The following is a 17727-nucleotide window of genomic DNA, read 5'->3' as shown; positions in this document are numbered from 1 at the left end:
TGAGGTTGCGCTTCCGCTGAGGGGCCGCCCTGAACAGGCATGAGTGGGACCCGAGGGTGACAGGCAGTGAGCGGGTGAGCGACATGGAAGAGCGCTCCAGAGAAGGGGGGCCGTCAGAAGACTGACAAATGGCCTCTCAGAACCTCAGGCAACCAGCCCAGGAAGGTAAAATGTTATAGAAACAGCTCCTGTGCGGCTGTCCGCAGGCTCTCAGGCGCCATTCGGTTAAACACCACGTAGCCTCGGCGCTCTGGGGAACTAAGGACACCCGTGGCCACAGCTGGGGCAAGGCTGTCCTGAGGGTAAAGCCTGGATTGAGGCGCTGGTTAAACGCCCGCCAGGGTGCCGAGCGAGAACGAGGACGGGCGGGGGGAGCGCCGTGCACGCCTGCGCTCCCCGCCTGGGAGGAGCCAGTGCTGAGCTCACAGCGCGCCTGTGTGACAGCATCACAGCCCGTCTACAGCGCCAGCCACTAGCAGGTGCTTGCAGGCGGCTCTCGGAGGACACGGGGACAGAAATCAGAGGACAGAGAGCAGGCAAGGGCAGGTGGAGAACATCTGTCCTGGTGTCTGTCTGGGTGAGAACGAGGGTCTGGAAGACGGCCAGGTCCAGTGGCCACGTGTTTACCCTCAGCACGCGGCGCCGCGTCCAGCACGAGGCAAGAACCAAGACGTGCTAACGCCCTCCCGGGGGCTGAGACACAGCCAGGGACAGACAGGGGCAGAATCACTCCCAGCTCCATGAGCCACCGTCACAGACGACATCCGAACAAAACACGTGTCAACCCCACAGGGAAGTGTTAGAAAACCAGGGCACGGGCACAGCCGCAAAGCCACGGAAAGGCAGGGCCTATGTGGGCCCAATTCAGGAGGGACGCACTCGGCTACAGAGCAGGACAGTGTTGGCCCTGGGCCTCCAGGTCTCCCCCCGGGGCCCTGAGGACAGAAGTCAGGGCAGCTCCATTCCAGTGGGCCCTCCCGGACACAGGAACTGGCACAACAGCCTCGGCGAGCCTGTCCTCATGCCCTTGACAGTCCTTCGACCTCTGACCCCTCCCACGTCCCCTCACTCCGAGGGCCACCTGACAAGCCCCTCTGCCCACCCTGTGGCTCACTCGGTCCCCCTGCGCCCTGCTAAGCCCAGAACCCCCCTTTTAAAGGATTTTGGAAAAATCTTTTGAAGTAATTTTGGCAAAAAAAAAAAAAAAGAAATTTTAGCTATCACATGCTCTCAGCCAGGGATACGGCGAACTAGAGTCCACACAGCAGCCTGGCCGCCACCTGTCTGTAAATAGAGCTCCGTGGCTTACACCTGTCGGCGCGGCATGCGCGCCCTGGAGCAGCTGGGGAGCCACCACCGAGACCACGTGGCCCGCACGCCAAATATTGACCCTTGGGCCCTGGACACAGTCTGCCGCTGCTCACACGAGCAGGGTTAAGGGAATCAGAGCAACATTTTGGTCCCGGCCGGTACCTTTGCTGAAGTCCTGCGGGTCCAGCGACAGGCTGTAGCCCGGCAGCGTCTCCAGAAGCAGCTTGTAGCAGGCCCTCCAGCCGGGCTCGGCGATGCTGGGCGCCACGCATTGCATGGCGGCCACGCGCTTGAAGAAGGCGGACTTGCGCCGGAAGCCGATGAGCTCGTAGAGCTCGGAGAGGACGCTGTAGCGCTGGATTTTCTCCTCCTCGGAAAGCTGGGGCACGGGGAGGAAGGGAGAGGCTTTGAAAGACACATAGAAACTTTTTTTTTAAAGCTTTTTTATAAAACAGTGACACGATGAAACGTGAAGCAGGAGCAGGTGCCCACAAGGCAACAGGACAGCAGTGGAGTCAGTGGGTAGAAGCCCTGACCCTCTGAGGCCACTGACCTGGAGCCAACCCGTCCCTCCGCGGGAGAAGCCCAGACTCCCAGGACAAAGACATCTGCTGCACAGCGCGTGTGCACGCACACACGCACACACACACACACATATGCACGCACACACACGGCGTTGGCTTCGAGCTCCTTCATTAGAAAAGGAACGTGGGTTCATCAGACCCTGGGATGTGGGCAGGACTCTCAGCAGATACAAAACTCAGCCCACACAGTGTGCAGAGCCAGGTGACCCGGCAATGGGCTGTCGGCAACAGCAGCCTCACTGAGAGGAAGCCTTCCTGGCGCACAGTCTTCTAAGCCCAGACCTAACCAGACTCTCCCGACCACCCTATGGTGTGACGACGTCTGTGTCTAAGCACGAACTCTATGCCAGCAAACATAACGTACTTATTTAATCATTGCAACAATCCCATGAGCTAGCTGAGGAAATATGAAGCTCAGAAAGGAATTAATCGTCCGTGCAAGCCACACAGCCAGGAAGTATCAGGCACGTCCTGAGTGGGTCCCCCCCCACAGGCCCACACGCCCACTGCAGGCCACACTGCGTGAGGAAGCCTTGCCCATCAACCCGTTTCCCAGAGAGTTCTGTGAGGACAGAGCCCAGTGTGGATCCCTGCCACCTGCTGCTCTCCTTCAGCCCAGCCCCGTCCTCTCCCCCCACCCCCACCCCACCGCCCTCACCATGCCCACTACCATGCCCTCACGTGGGACCCCATTAGCTCTCAGTGACCTCAGTGGTCTTCCTGCCAGCTTCCTCTACCTCCCTCCCTCCAGACACTTGCAGCTGCCAGGTAACATTCCCAGGTCACAGTTCAGGACCCGTCACCCACTCCCAGACACACGAACATGGAGCACAAGTGCCTTCCCTGGCAGGCCAGGCGCCCGCGAGCCCACCCAGCCCGCCCTGTACCTCCAGGTCCCACCGCCTACTGCGAACATTTCCCACGTGCCAAGCAGTGTGCCAAGCCCTTCATACGCATCATTACATTCAGAGCTTGTAACGTGCCAGGAAGAAGTGAATGCTGTCATTCCCAATATGCAGATTCGCAACAAGGAACACACTTGGTCAGGAACAAAAACCTTGTGCATTTCAGAAAAACTGCAGACCCTCTATTGCGTTATTGTAAATTCCCAGCAGGGCTCATTAGTCTGCTGTCTGCTCATCTGGCAAGCAAACAGCCCGATGAGCCAACTAAAGCCGAGTGTGGTGTGGGGACAACATTCACCCCACATCAGCACCCGCTTCCACGCTGGCCTCGGAAAGCCTGGTATCGTCCCTCTGGCGTGTCTCTGCTGCCCCCTAGTGCTCACCTCGAAGATCAAGCAAACAGAGCAAGAGTTGTTCCAAACAGCAGCAAATTCCCACATATTTTAAGTAAACAGCGCAGCGTTTCAGTCTGGTTGCCCTACCACGAAAATCCAAGTTAGCTAAATGTCTAAATCTTCCTAGACTAGGAATTTTGGGGTTTGGCATTAGCAACCAGTAAAAAAATTTCCTCATGATTTTGTCTGATTAAAAACACATCCAGATTCGACGGAGGCAGCACTGTGGAAGCTGCTGTGTAAAGAGGACTGGCATCCAGACGGGGTAACAATGGCAGCTGCGTCACAAGTAACAAACGTCAGGTGAGAGGCACACAGACCGTTCAAGGTCGCAAAGCTGTGAGAGGTGAAGTTGCTTCTCCAAGCAAAAATTAAAAATTTGGAAGGAGAGCGAGTCCTGGACTTTGAAAGTGAAATACTGTAACATAAAGAAACAGCATGCCTGGCTGGTGTTGCTCAGTGGTTGAGCATAGACCTATGAACCAGGAGGTCAAGGTTCGACTCCTGTTCAGGGCACATGCCTGGGTTGCAGGCTGGATCCCTAGTAGCGGTGTGTGCAGGAAGCAGCCAATCAATGATTCTCTCTCATCATTGGTGTTTCTATCTCTCTCCCTTCCTTTGTGAAATCAATAAAAATAATTTTTTAAAGAATGATGCACAATGACCACACTCAGGATGGCGAGTTCTGACCCCCAAGTTTCCCCCACCCCACCCTGAATCCCAGCAGTGTGGACGGATCAGTGATAACTAAGGAACAGGAGACTGCACTCACTTCCACCTCAGGGGAGGGGGAGGGTTTGGGGGCGGGGGGCTAAGACACCCACCTGTCGGAGGTTAATGTAAACGGCATTCTGGAGAAATTCGGAAGCCTCCATGCTCCGCTTCTGAATGGCCAGGACACGCACAGCTTTGACGCACGCTTCCAGCTCAATCACTCCCGCATTCTTGTACTGCAGGGAGAGAGGGCCCTCCGTCAGAAAAGAGGAAGGAAGATGGTCTGCCCCTCACGGAGACTCGAGGACCTGCAGCAGCAGCACCCAGCAGGTACCCTGCCCAAGGGGGCAGAATGTGCTTCAGAATGTCTATCCCTGAGGGGGACAAAAGGAGGGGACCTACGATGCCCATGTACTAATAAATATGTTCGCATCTGTTCAACTGATACAACCACAATAGCTGGATGTGTTACAAAACTTCAAAATGTTATCAATGGCCACTCTGCTACTCAAGTCTGCCAGCTCTCCTCTCTGAGACGCTTTTAGGATCCCCCTCTCACTCCTGAGCTTTCAGGCAGCGAGTTAATCCATGTGACTTTGTTGCAAAAAGCCTAGCTCCCTGTATCAAATCCATGTGACTTTGTTGCAAAAATTCTAGCTCCCTGTATCAAATTCATGTGACTTTGTTGCAAAAAGCCTAGCTCCCTGTATCAAATCCATGTGACTTTGTTGCAATAATTCTAGCTCCCTGTATCAAATTCATGTGACTTTGTTGCAAAAAGCCTAGCTCCCTGTATCAAATCCATGTGACTTTGTTGCAATAATTCTAGCTCCCTGTATCAAATTCATGTGACTTTGTTGCAAAAAGCCTAGCTCCCTGTATCAAATCCATGTGACTTTGTTGCAATAATTCTAGCTCCCTGTATCAAATTCATGTGACTTTGTTGCAAAAAGCCTAGCTCCCTGTATCAAATCCATGTGACTTTGTTGCAATAATTCTAGCTCCCTGTATCAAATTCATGTGACTTTGTTGCAAAAAGCCTAGCTCCCTGTATCAAATCCATGTGACTTTGTTGCAATAATTCTAGCTCCCTGTATCAAATTCATGTGACTTTGTTGCAAAAAGCCTAGCTCCCTGTATCAAATCCATGTGACTTTGTTGCAATAATTCTAGCTCCCTGTATCAAATTCATGTGACTTTGTTGCAAAAAGCCTAGCTCCCTGTATCAAATCCATGTGACTTTGTTGCAATAATTCTAGCTCCCTGTATCAAATTCATGTGACTTTGTTGCAAAAAGCCTAGCTCCCTGTATCAAATCCATGTGACTTTGTTGCAATAATTCTAGCTCCCTGTATCAAATTCATGTGACTTTGTTGCAAAAAGCCTAGCTCCCTGTATCAAATCCATGTGACTTTGTTGCAATAATTCTAGCTCCCTGTATCAAATTCATGTGACTTTGTTGCAAAAAGCCTAGCTCCCTGTATCAAATCCATGTGACTTTGTTGCAAAAATTCTAGCTCCCTGTATCAAATTCATGTGACTTTGTTGCAAAAAGCCTAGCTCCCTGTCCTCTACTGAAAGGTTTCCGTCTTTCTGATCTGCTCTTTCCCAGCTACTTGATCCTGCTTCTTCAGTCCTGGGGTGAAGGACAGATGGAGACGGAGAGAGAAAAGGCCCTGTGAGCTTCCCTTCACACCTCCGTAAAAAGCACCCATGAAGCAGGCAAGGACTTCGCTGCCATCTCAGTGACTAAAAACCAAGGCGGTGCTTCTCCCTCAGAAAGTGGGAGGCAGCCTGGCGTGCGTGTGTACAAATCAAATACAATCAAATCCCGGAAGTGCACAGGTATGTTTTATGTCGCTGTCAATTCCCGGTGATGGGCCAGCCCCCAGGGCAGCTCTAACCAGTGTCTGGGTGGCTCAGGAAAGTCCCAGCCTCTTGCGGTGGAGGAGGGGAACAGGAAAGGAGAAAGAGGAAAATGAAGCAAACGAATAAAAACACAGCTGGGAACAGGCACGGCACTGATCTTCTTTTCCTAGTTGCATCACACACACGAGGACCAAGAAGTCTTGCAGAAAACGGGGGTGAGGATGAAGACAAGAGGACCAGTTTTTCATGAGCAATAGGATGAGGCTGGCACTGTGGTTGGCTGTATGTGCGCATGTACCCTGGTTACAGAAACCTTGGAATGCCCACCCTGAGCGAGAACACTGGCGCTCAGTGCGGTCGTGTATGCTGACTAACATCAGATGTGGGATGACCCTCGGGCTGTCAGACTCCAGAGTCCACTCTCTCCTCTCCAGGCCCCACTGTGCCCGTGCAGCAAGCCTTTCCCATGGAGGTGACGTCTGCAGTTCTCATTGGGACAGTGCTCTGGGCAGCCACTAAGCTTTATTCATACTCAGGGGCAAAGCGGACCCACAACAGGGCTTTGCCATCAAGGCGGGAGAGCGCGGCTCCTGCTCATGTCAGAGCCGCCTGGTTTACCCAGGGTGCTTCGGGGGGTGGGCAGGGGCGCAGTCCACAGGCAGCCTCTACGGGGCTCAAAAACCTACACACGCCACCCCCCTCTCTCCATCTGTCTCCCCAGCAGCAGGACTCAGCTCTGAGCACTTTGATCATTGGAGAGGAACCTGTGATGAGTGTAAACGCATAGGGAGACCTGCCGGAGTCGCGGAGAGAAAGAAGGAAGGCACTCAGCTCTGCCCGCTGTGAGACGGGAGGAGGCTGAAGGCGCACTGCCGGCGGAGACGCCCAGGCCGCGCACCTTGCCGTAGTAGGAGATGGCCTCCTTGTACTTGTCGATGATGTCTTCGGGGCTCAGGCAGTTCTTGGCGCGTCCGATCTCAGCGCTGGTGTCGGGGTTTATGCCGTTGGTGGTGAGGGCACCTGCACACCGAGACAAGGGAAAGAAAGAATCTTTTGCTTTTCAGTCTCGTTTCCTTGTGAGTCTAAAAGAGGGGCACACACAAGGTAACACATCGCCTGCTGAAATGTAAGTAATGAAATCATTTGAAAAGTCCGCATAGCTCATATGCTCCCTAGAATAGTCTCACCACCCAAGCATCGTATTAAATGTTAATTAGCTCACAATACGTTTTCCTCCCTGTTGAAATTTTTCTCAAAGAGCCTGAAATGCATTCTGTAGAAGCAGCACGCCTACACTAACTAGCGAGGTGGACTTGAACACCATGCGGCCAGCACGCGTTACCTCCCGGCCTTAAGCTCCGATAGCCGCGGCCACTGTGTCCTGAGACAGAGATACACTGTTTGAAAGCATTTCCAACTGTCCAGCACTCAGAAAAGAATGTAACTTACAAACACCAGACCTTCCTGTGGCTGCCACGCTCTGTGTTTAGCCAACCTCTGTGAACAAGCGGAACCCCCTAATCCCTGAGCCTCACACTCGCATGGTGGGGGGAGGGTCCTCTACAGAACGTAACCATCGACACACACACACTGCCAGGGGACCAAGGGAGAGAGTCTTTGAGTTCCTGGAGCACTCAAACATCCATTCTCTGGAGCCACGTGTTTATCTCACAGACAAGCATCTCCCACAAGCCCTGTCTTCTTCAGGTCCAGGGGGAGGCCCGGCTCACGTGTGCTGTGGGTCATATCGCTCACAGCCCCTCACACTGCCCGCCACGCCCCTGCGAGCCCCTCCTCCCTGCTCTCCTCCTGGTTCCGCCTTCTCACCTGCATGGTTAGTGTTCTGTACGCTGCCTCGCATGATGTGTGGAACAAGACACAAGAATGAGTGGACAGATAAATGGATAGACGGACAGAGAGATTCCAAGAGACAGAAAGAAAATGTCCTGTGTCAAATCCCCCTCCAGTCAGGGAAGAAAGAGCCACACGGAGAACCGGGAAGAGGCAGGTGGCTGGGGATTCTGCTTCCCGCAGATTTTGTGAAAATCACAGCAAGAGATGAGAGAGCAGAACTATAAATAATAAAAGAAAGCGTGCTTGAAAAGATGTTGAACAGATATACTTCCTAAAGCAGCGGTCGCCAGCCAGTGATCCGCGGACACTGGTGGTCCGTGAGGCCCGAAAGGGTGGTGACCACTGTTCTACAGAACAGACCCAAATCAGCGGGGCCACTGCACGGGGCTGGGCGCCTGCAGACGGAGGCTCTGCATTACAGGCGACTGCACGCCATCACAGCACAGCCAGGCACTTGGCCTTCCCAGGAGCCAGAGCGAGGGGAGGTGTCCACGCTCACAACCCCCACAAGAGGAGCTCCCAGCATGCCCCTGCCTGCAGGTGAGGAGGCAGGTCCAGGAGCGGAGTCTTCCTGCTGGCCCTCAGCGGACACGGGCTCGAGCTCTGGGGTTCACATGTCTAACACATGTGTCCTGCCACAGTAACACTGAATAAACGGCAGGTCCCCTCGATCTATCTCATTAGCCTGAACAATTTCTATTGTTGAATTTTGCTGTTTTCCTTTGGAGAAAGGAAAGGGAAGATCATGGGGGTCAGAAGGAGGGGGTGCTTCATTCCTCATGTGGTACCTCATCTCATCCCAACAGCACACGATCAAGAGGAATCACCTACAGCCTGGCCGGTGTGGCTCAGGGATTGAGCATCGACCTATGAGCCAGGAGGTCAAGGTTTGATTCCCGGTCAGGGCGCATGCCCAGGTTGCAGGTTGGATCCCCAGTGGGTGTGTGCAGGAGGCAGCCAACCGGTGATTCTCTCTCACCATTGATGATTCTATCTCTCCCTTTCCCTTCCTCTCTCTCAAATCAATAAAAACAATTTTTTTTAAAAAGATGAATCACGTCCAAGTGGAGTGGGGATACGGTGGGAGAGATAACAAGAATGACACTTCTCTGGGTAGACCTCTTATGTAGTTTCGACTTTTGGAACTCTGTTTACGTCTATGTAGTAAAAAGTATCAATCAGCCCTAGCCAGTTTGGCTCAGTGGATAGAGCGTCGGCCTGGGGACTGAAGAGTCTCAGGTTCGATTCCAGCCAAGGGCACATGCCCAGGTTGTGGGCTCGATCCCCAATAGGGGGCGTGCAGGAGGCAGCTGATCAATGATTCTCTCTCATCATTGATGTTTCTATCTCTCTCTCCCTCTCCCTTCCTTTCTGAAATCAATAAAGAAATATATATATTTTTAAAAGTATCAATCAATAAAGATAGGGAACCCTATGCTGGGATACAAACAGGAACCATTAACTGTATTTCAAATAAATAACATAATGACACCCACAGGGAGGATTAAGGAACAAATCCAAGCAACTTCGAATGCAGGGCCTTGTATATTTACCGTAAGTATAGAGACAAAAGCACCACAGACAACCCTGACTTCTACTTCGATGTTTGTTTTTACAGTGATACCAATTAGCAATCTGAAGCTACTTTCTGTGTATGGTAAGACTGAGGAATCTAGCAACTATATTGATCATCTCAGGAGCCAGATGTCTCACTGTTGAAGAAGGAAGCGGTTTAGATAAAACAGGAAGACTGGAAAAACCCTGGGCCTGGCGGCTGGAACTGGAGACAACAGTGTGACCTTCTCACAGGGCCTAGAAGCGACGCCCCTCAGTGCAAGAAGCATTTCAGCCCAGCCGGTGTGCTCAGTGGTTGAGCATCGAGCCAGGAACCCACAGGTCCCAGGTTTGATTCCCGGTCAGGGCACATACCTGGGTTGCATGCAGAAGGCAGCCAGTGAGAAACATCAATGATTCTATCCCTCCCCTTCCTCTCTCTCTAAAATAAATTTTTAAAAAAACACTTTTTTAAATAAGCATTTTAATGCCAAGATTTAAGTTTCTAAATATCATCCTCCAAGAAAATGAACTAGAACATCTTAGACAACTGTCTGGTTTCAGAGCTGGGACAGGGAAAGTACAAAATGAAACTAAATTCTTGACCCAGAAAAATGAGTAGAGCCAGCAAACACCAACAGTGCCCCCCTCACCTCCCAGCAACAGCAGGGCACACACTGTCCTCGGGCACGGAGCATTCTCCAGGATAGGCCTCGTCATGGTTACAAAACCAATCCCAATAACCTTAAATGCACTGGAAAAGTCCTCAACAAAACACTAGCAAACTAAATCCAGCAACGAGGATTGTGCAACATGACCAAGTGGTATTCATCTCAAGAACGTCAAGTTGGGTTAAGAGGCCAAGATCAATTAATACGATACACCCTATCAGTAGACTGAAGGACACGGACTACACCAGACACAGTGAGATTCTTAAATGGAATTCTAAAGTTAGAACATTGATGGAAAGCTACAAAAAGGCTCTGAAAAACAGGTATAGTTAGAGAGCAATTTGCATTTACTGTGTGAAGGTACTGTGTGGGTGCCTTTTTTTAAAAAAGCAGCTTTAATACAATTCACACATTTAAAGTGTACCATCCGGTGGTTTTTACTACGCTCGGAGCTGCACATCCATCCCCACCATCAACCTGAGGACGTTTTCATCACCCCGACAAGAAGCCTGTACCCACAGCAGTCACTCCCCCACCCACCACCGGGCCATGCCGCCTGTTCTGGACCTTTCGAATGGTTCTTTCACCAGCAACTCAGGTCTCCTGAAAGCAAAGCATGTTTTTCTTCCTCTACACGATCGACAGCCTGAGCAAGAGGTGATCACGGAACATGAGCCTCAGGAAAGGAGCCGACACGGTGTTAAAACAAAATGATCTGCAAACCTGAAGCGATTTCATGTCAGAATCAAGAGACACGATGAGATGGGATCGATGTCTGGGCCACAAAGTGTGTGTAAGCATGACTGTCTGATTCTAACCTCAAAGGCAGGCAGGGTCTCAGGTTTTTATTATTTACCTTTTGTCATTGTTTCGGATTAAGCCAGAAAACAACAGAGCTCATTATGAATAATTAGGCACTGCAATAAAGAGGTTAATCACAGGAGGAGTGAAGAGGGAAAAGGCAAACCGGGCTCTGGAAAAAAAAAAAAAGCACCATTTCTTTCGGTGCTAAGAGCACACACAGGAAACACAAATGCATGTTGCGAGGAGCGTGGACCACAGTCAGAGCACAGTCGTTTCGGTGAATCAACTGGACAGGCATGCCCGTGCATTCAAAGCGCCTGGCAGGCACACGTGCGGGCCATCCACGCAGCCATGCTAGCGGGGCGGGAGCTCCTCCACAGACAGCATAGAGCAGTCGGGCCCATCAAGGGGGACCAAGCAACAATCAGGGTTGCACAGTTCTGATTTAAAGCGGCTTAAATCAGAATGCCCCACAGATCGCCCTGCAGACATTGTAACCGTTCATTCACCCACCGAGAAACAAGCGCTTAGAGAAAGGCAAACACAACCAAAAGAAACGAAGCACAGAGACGGAGTACCTGGGTCAATGAGAACTTCCTGTGCGCCTGGAAGAGAGAACAGAGCATGGCGTTTTATTGGGAAGACAAACTGCTTTCAAAGGTAACGACTACATCTTCTTTCACAATTCGCACAGCCTTCAAAACCCGAGGTGCTTCTCTCAGATCAGAAAAGCAATTCTGATTTACAAGTTCAGTGCCTGTTAGCTTTAGAAGTTTTTCCATGACTTCTGCACGGATTGTGGGGTGCCGCCTCATCTCTTTTATCCCCACTGCCTAAGCTCATACACCCCAGTTATTCTCCAACAAGTATGAGAATTTGTTACTTCCACAAATAAGCCAAAGGACAAAGGAATATGGATTCATTTGTGCAAATGGGGGCGGTGGTACCAAGAGGCTATATGGAACTTACCATACGCTACCTGAAATCTTACACACACACTCATACTCACACTCACACTCTCACACTCACACTCTCACACACTCACACTCTCACTCTCATACACACTCACACACTGACACACACACACAAATTCACACACAGAGGTACTGCACGCTTCAAACTAAGGATTTCCTACTTTTAGACAGTAACTTTGCAGTTAGTTTAAAATACAAAATAGTTAATTCTCTTTTTGGAAGCAGCTTTGAAAGCCCTGATCACCTGGTCAATTGTCCAGTGTCCATGAACTCCATCCGCCTTCCTGTGGAACATGGCTTCCCATGATGACAGAACACGCCCTAAGAACCATGCTTGCCATCAGCCAGGATCATTTGTAACCACACTCACAGGACTGAAAAAGCTATGTCCCAATAGCATGTTCCTACTGAAACTGCGTGTGTATTCAAGTGTCTATGCAGAGCAAGGCCCAGGGCACGGTCCTCGGGGAGAGCTAGTTGCTGCACTGCAATCTCCATTTCCACACACAGACTAGAGAGCCCTGCCGTCCCGACGCCCGGGCTGTAATACAGTAAAGACAGGTGCCTTCTGTGGCACAGCCGTGCGCCCAGACAGAGTGTGACCACCACCATGGGTACCCACCCTCAGGAAGGCCCAGTGCGGGCGCCTCCAAGCCTGAGTGTGACAGGGCAGGTCCTCTCGCCAGAAGGCCTCTGCCGGACGCTGGGGAACCTGTCTAGTGCCGGGGCACAGTATCAAGATTCCCATTTTCCTGTACCCCTAACGTTCATGGGTAAGGTGGCTTCATCAGTAACAAAAGTCACATCTATCCCCAACCACCTACTCTTTTGTCTCACCTTTCAAATGGCTGGTGGATAAAGTAGGAATGCCATTATTGGGCCCCCTTGTCTCCCACCATACTCTAATTAACAAATAATTCTGTATTTGTGACTGTCATATCTCTGCGGCTGCTACACTGTGAGAGCAGGAACTATGGACCCTCCCAAGTATTTCATTCATTTCTTAATTGGATCTTTGTTCATAAAATCATCTTTTCCTATTTAATTCCTTCGTTGTTGACAAAGACTATAAAATGATGACTCCATACAAAATAATAGCTTGAGCTTATTCCTCTTTTATGAGATAACCACAGGGCTAAACACTTCACATCATTTCTCTCTGAATCTCACAGTTCTACAAAGCAGGTAGGAGCACCCCTGGTCCACAGATGGGGAGAAGACTCAGAGAGAACTGCCTCATTTACCCCCTGGCGTGGCTCAGGGGTTGAGCATCAACCTGTGAACCAGGAGGTCATGGTTTGATTCCCAGTCAGGGCACAGGCCCGGGTTGCAGGCTCAATCCCCAGTAGGGGGTGTGCAGAAAGCAGCTGATCCATGATTCTCTCTCATCATTGATTTTTCTATCCCTCTCTCCTTCTCCCTTCCTCCCTCTGAAATGAAGTTTTTAAAAAACGTATTAAAAAAGAACTGCCTCATTTGAATGGCTCACAGTGTCGTGTGTTCAAACCCAAGTCAATCAACCAGGCTGCCCAGGTACAAATCACCTCCCTCATTCACCCGCACAGTGGGCCCAGCGTCCACCGACTCGGACCGGGCTTTCTTCTGAGAGGTGCTCCTGAGACCGTTTCTATCTCCTCTCTGACATCACGGTTTCTAATTTTGGAAGAAAGACCCAATATGGCCATTGTTCACAGCTGTCTAAAACTTCGCGCTGAGGTGGCAGAATAAAAATAAGCTATAACTAGAACAATTGCTCCAGGTATCCAGACCCTGAGCTATTCTGAAGCAGTAAACACAGAAATCAAGTAAAGGGGACATGGTGAAGTCTTCTTTGACAAACGCAGAAGCTAAGGCTTTAAAAGGTGCAACAGCACCACCTATGGCCAAAAGCGGTCTCCCAGGTTGCAGGAGAAGGGAAATGATGGGGAAGGTTTTTAAAAACAGGATGTTCAGACCTAGCGGGTTTCGCTCAGTGGGTAGAGCTTCATGCCCAGGTTGCAGGCTCGATCCCCAGTGTAGAGTGAGCAGGAGGTAGCTGATCAATGATTCTCTCTCATCATTGATGTTTCTCTCTCTCTCTCCCTCTCCCTCCCTCTCTGAAATCAATAAAAATATACTTATTTAAAAAAAATAAAAACAGGGTGTTCAGAGCCAGTGCTTAGCTTAGCACCTGCTTAATTCTGCTGCGGAGAAGAACATGCTATTGGGCACTTGATCTATAATCTTCAACACGACCGAGTACTAACAAAAGACAGGCTCAGGGAAGCGATAGTACAGATTAGGGGCCTGAGACCAGGGAGCCTGTCCCTCCAGCAGTCAGAAGCGCAGCTGCCCCTATCCTTACATCCTGCACTCCACCAGAGCCCACAGCGCTGTGTAACTCTGCGCAAAGAGCCGCGGCTGCATTTTTCCAGGAGTAGGGAGTCCAAGTGTCTAGCAAAATACTTTCCAAAGGGCTGGTGACTAGGAAGCAGACAATTTTGTGAAATTTTGTAAAAAAAAAAAAAATGTGAAACTGGCCCTAGCTAGTTTGGCTCTGTGGATAGAGCATCAGCCTGCAGACTGAAGGGTCCCAGGTTCGATTCCAGCCGGGGGCCACATGCCTGGATTGCGGGCTTGATCCCCATTAGGGGATGTGCAGGAGGCAGACCCAGGTTGTGGGCTCGATCCCCAGTACAAGGCAGCCAATCAGTGATTCTCATCATTGATGTTTCTATCTCTCTTTCCCTCTCTCTTCCTCTCTGAAGTCAATAAAGATATTTTTTTTTTTTAATGTGAAAACGTTTACTTAAAAAGGAAAACAGCATGGGCTCCCCTTTCATTCCCGCTCTGTAGCCAAAGTGACAGGTGACTTTCAATTTTTTTTAACCAATTAAAGGTACAGAAACAAATCAAAATTTTTTTCAACTGCAAAGGAGATAAGCTTATTCCCTGAATATCAATGTTTCTAAATTAATGGCTATGGTCATGTAAAGGTTTTAGTGGATGATTACATGGCCATATGAATTCTGAGTTGTCAAAATATACCTTCTTACAAATAATCTTTAAATTATTCAGCTTAAGGCAAGTTAGCCAGTCCCTACATTACTGGAATGACACAGATTTAATCAAACCTTCTTACTGCACTAAAAAAATAAATAAATAATGGAACTGAGCCCTGGCCGGGTGGCTCAGTTGGTTAGAGCGTAATCCCAAACACCAAAAGGCTGCGGGTTTGATTCCTGGTCAGAGCTCATACCTTGGTTGCAATTCAATTCCCAGTGGGGGCAACAAGGGAGGCAACCAATCGATGTCTCTCTCTCTCTCTCTCTCTCTCCCTCTCCCCCTTCCTATCTCTCTAAAAATCAATAAACATATCCTCAGGTGAGGATTATAAAAAAATGAATGAGTTTGAGCGGGGGGAAAAACAAGTAGTAAGTCATTAGCAATGGTTAGATTTTCAAAATCCACTTCTTTTCTGCACTATAATCATTTTAATGTTGTTTTCAGTGCTCATGCAGTTACAGTTTGAAACACTGACGTTGGTCACTAGCTGAGAATAAAACATTTGTGGAAATAAATGTGCAATCTTAGTCTCTGCCATTCTGTCTTACATCCATCCTCGCGGCTGTCTCCCCTTCGGGGCCTCTGCAGGCTGAGACCACTAACACCTGTCGTTCATGAACTCACGGAAGCTCAGACAACCGGTCCCTGGGAGGCTGATGGGGGGACAGGTAAGAAAGCCTCCTGGTCCATCATACCAACCAGGGTTCAGGTCCTGAGTCGGCCCCTCGCCCGCTGCATGATTTGGGTCAAATTACCTCATCTCTTTACACCTCAATCCCTCACCTGCCAGTGGAGATATGATACCTGCCCTCCAACGCCTGCTGGGAGGTAAAACGTACAGAGAGCAGTCAGGACAGGGCCAAGGAAGGTGCTGGGGAAGTTTATAGCTATTTGACCATTATGATGATGATTACTGTCCATAAATTAAGGACAAAAAAGTAGAAATGACCATTAAGGAGAAACAGTTACTTGTCAATAGCCATTTCCTTCCTTTTGGATGGATTACAGTTGTCCTGTTAATTTTTTTTTTTAATAAACCAAGTTGTGTCCATTAATTATAGACTTGTGGGTTCATATATAAATCGGGGGGGGGGGGATTTGTGGCCTCTAACCTTTAATTACTAGGAAAGTCTTTATATATTTTTCCCTTTTTTATTAGGTTTATTGGGGTGACATTGGTTAATAGGATCATATAGGTTTCAGATGTGGGTTTCTATGTTACAAGATCTGTATATTGCACTGTGTTATTGCACCCAGAGTCACATCTTCTGTCACCAAGGAAAGTCTTTAAAAACTGTAAAACATTTTGTCGCAAGAAAGAAAAAAAAACAAAAAACTGTAAAACAGCCCAGCCATTGAGAGTCGACCTATGAACCAGGAGGTCATAGTTCAATTCCTGGTCAGGGCACAGGCCAGAGTTGGGGCCTCAATCCCCAGTAGGGGGTGTGCAGGAGGCAGCCAATCAGTGATTCTCTCTCATCATTGATGTTTCTATCTCTCTCTCCCTTCCTCTCTGAAATGAATAAAAACATCTCTTTTTTTTTTAAGTAAAACAAAAAAAAAAAGAATTAAAGCAAAAATAGGTAGAGACTACAGAATTCTTTTGAAAATAAGATAACTCAACTTTAAGTGGGGCTGAGGGCGGATTTCCTTTTCTTAGAGGAAATCTGCTTGAGAGCCATGCAGCCTGGAAATTTAACACTATTCATGAATTCATATTGCCAACAGCAACAGCACTGACAACAAGACCTGCCGGCATGGACCAGGTGCGGGCATTTCTATGTGTGTCTCACTCAACCTTCCCAGAGCCCTGGGAGGTAGGGACTATCACTCTCTTCCCCAGTTCACAGACAAGATCATTGAGGCAGAGAGATGGCACAGCATGCTCCATCTGCATTTCTGCTGCTGGGCTGTGGAAAGGACCCTGAGATAGAACTTCAAGGCAGAATGTTAAATAGTCGGTTTGTCTGGGCCTCATCTCAGACAGCTGGCGCCCTAAATCCCTGATGTAAGAGGAGGTTGCCAGCGCACGCTGATCATTGTGAAATTAATTTGCAAGATCAAGCAATGTGTGTCCTGTGATCGAGCCTGCTCACGGGCCTGGAGCCTGGTTGCTGGAAGGCAGGGCCGCAGTTTCCGGCCTCCATGCGGCTCACACGGCTCCCCCGGCTCTCACGGAGCCTCAGGGGCACTTCCCCAGAGACCGCCTTCAACACTGAAAAGTGCCCAAGGTTCGTGAGGGTTTTTTTGGCAAAACTACATAAAGACACTTCTCTTCTGCAGACAGAGCAGGTTTTCAAAAAAGCTGAAAACTGTTTCTGCCTCCGTTCAGCAAGCGGGGACGCAGCACTGCCGTAAAAAGCCCTGGAGCCTCACTAGTCGCATCAGCAACACCGTCTCCCTCTCCACACCTGACTTCAGGTCACAGGGGCCACCCTCCAGCCTCGGCACCCCCAGAGGAGACAGAGGCCTGCCTCCCAAGGAGAAAATGAAGCAGGCGTCCGCCTGTCTGGCTATGTGGGAGCTCACAGCGCTGGCAGCTGCCTGGAGAAGACATAGACCTGAAATGCTGTCATCTCGCACCAGAGATGGGAGTTAGCACAACGGGGGGTAAATACTGGTGGCAAGCACAGGAGAGGGAGGAGCAGAGGAAGGATTCTCCACCTCACTCTTCCCTTATCCGCTGTCGGCACTTCTCTCTCCTCTCAAATCGTCAGGAACAGCTCCACCGAAGGGTGAAGTATCTTCAAAAACCATTAGAGTCACGCTAGCTGTTCTGCAGAGAGGGCACCCAGGCTAGGGCTGCAGCTCCGGTGGCTGATACACAATGGTGGTCCCGCCCTCTTTGCTAAGAATGGGGATGGGTTACAGGGGGAAAGGGAATTCAAGGCCTTTCCATCCCATACAAATGAACTACTGCGGACTTTCTCTTTGGGAATAAATATGCTAAAAATCTCACAGAACAAAAGATGCCTGTAGTTTTGTGTCTAGCCTGATCTCTGCAATCATCGTTATTATCTTTGTAACCTATGCCATGTGACCTACAC

At 49.7% G+C, this 17727-nt stretch overlaps 1 protein-coding gene across 5 annotated transcripts in view; it reads right to left on the bottom strand.

The window, feature by feature from the left end:
* Positions 1 to 17727, bottom strand: part of TRAPPC9 (trafficking protein particle complex 9) — a 169490-nt gene that overhangs the window by 129063 nt on the left and 22700 nt on the right. For 4 of the 5 annotated variants that reach the window (XM_015561498.1, XM_006753258.2, XM_006753259.2 and 1 more), the window contains 4 exons: positions 11240 to 11266; positions 6677 to 6798; positions 4020 to 4145; positions 1474 to 1690 (listed from right to left, as the gene is read on the bottom strand). In XM_015561498.1, the coding sequence (XP_015416984.1) occupies positions 1474 to 1690; positions 4020 to 4145; positions 6677 to 6798; positions 11240 to 11266 (492 nt within the window). The remainder of the gene's footprint in view (positions 1 to 1473; positions 1691 to 4019; positions 4146 to 6676; positions 6799 to 11239; positions 11267 to 17727) is intronic. The other variant, XM_006753260.2, reaches the window with a different exon arrangement.

The sequence above is a fragment of the Myotis davidii genome, unplaced genomic scaffold, assembly GCF_000327345.1.
Source record: "Myotis davidii unplaced genomic scaffold, ASM32734v1 scaffold30, whole genome shotgun sequence".
NCBI lineage: Eukaryota > Metazoa > Chordata > Mammalia > Chiroptera > Vespertilionidae > Myotis > Myotis davidii.
This window is presented reverse-complemented; position numbering and strand designations above follow the sequence as displayed.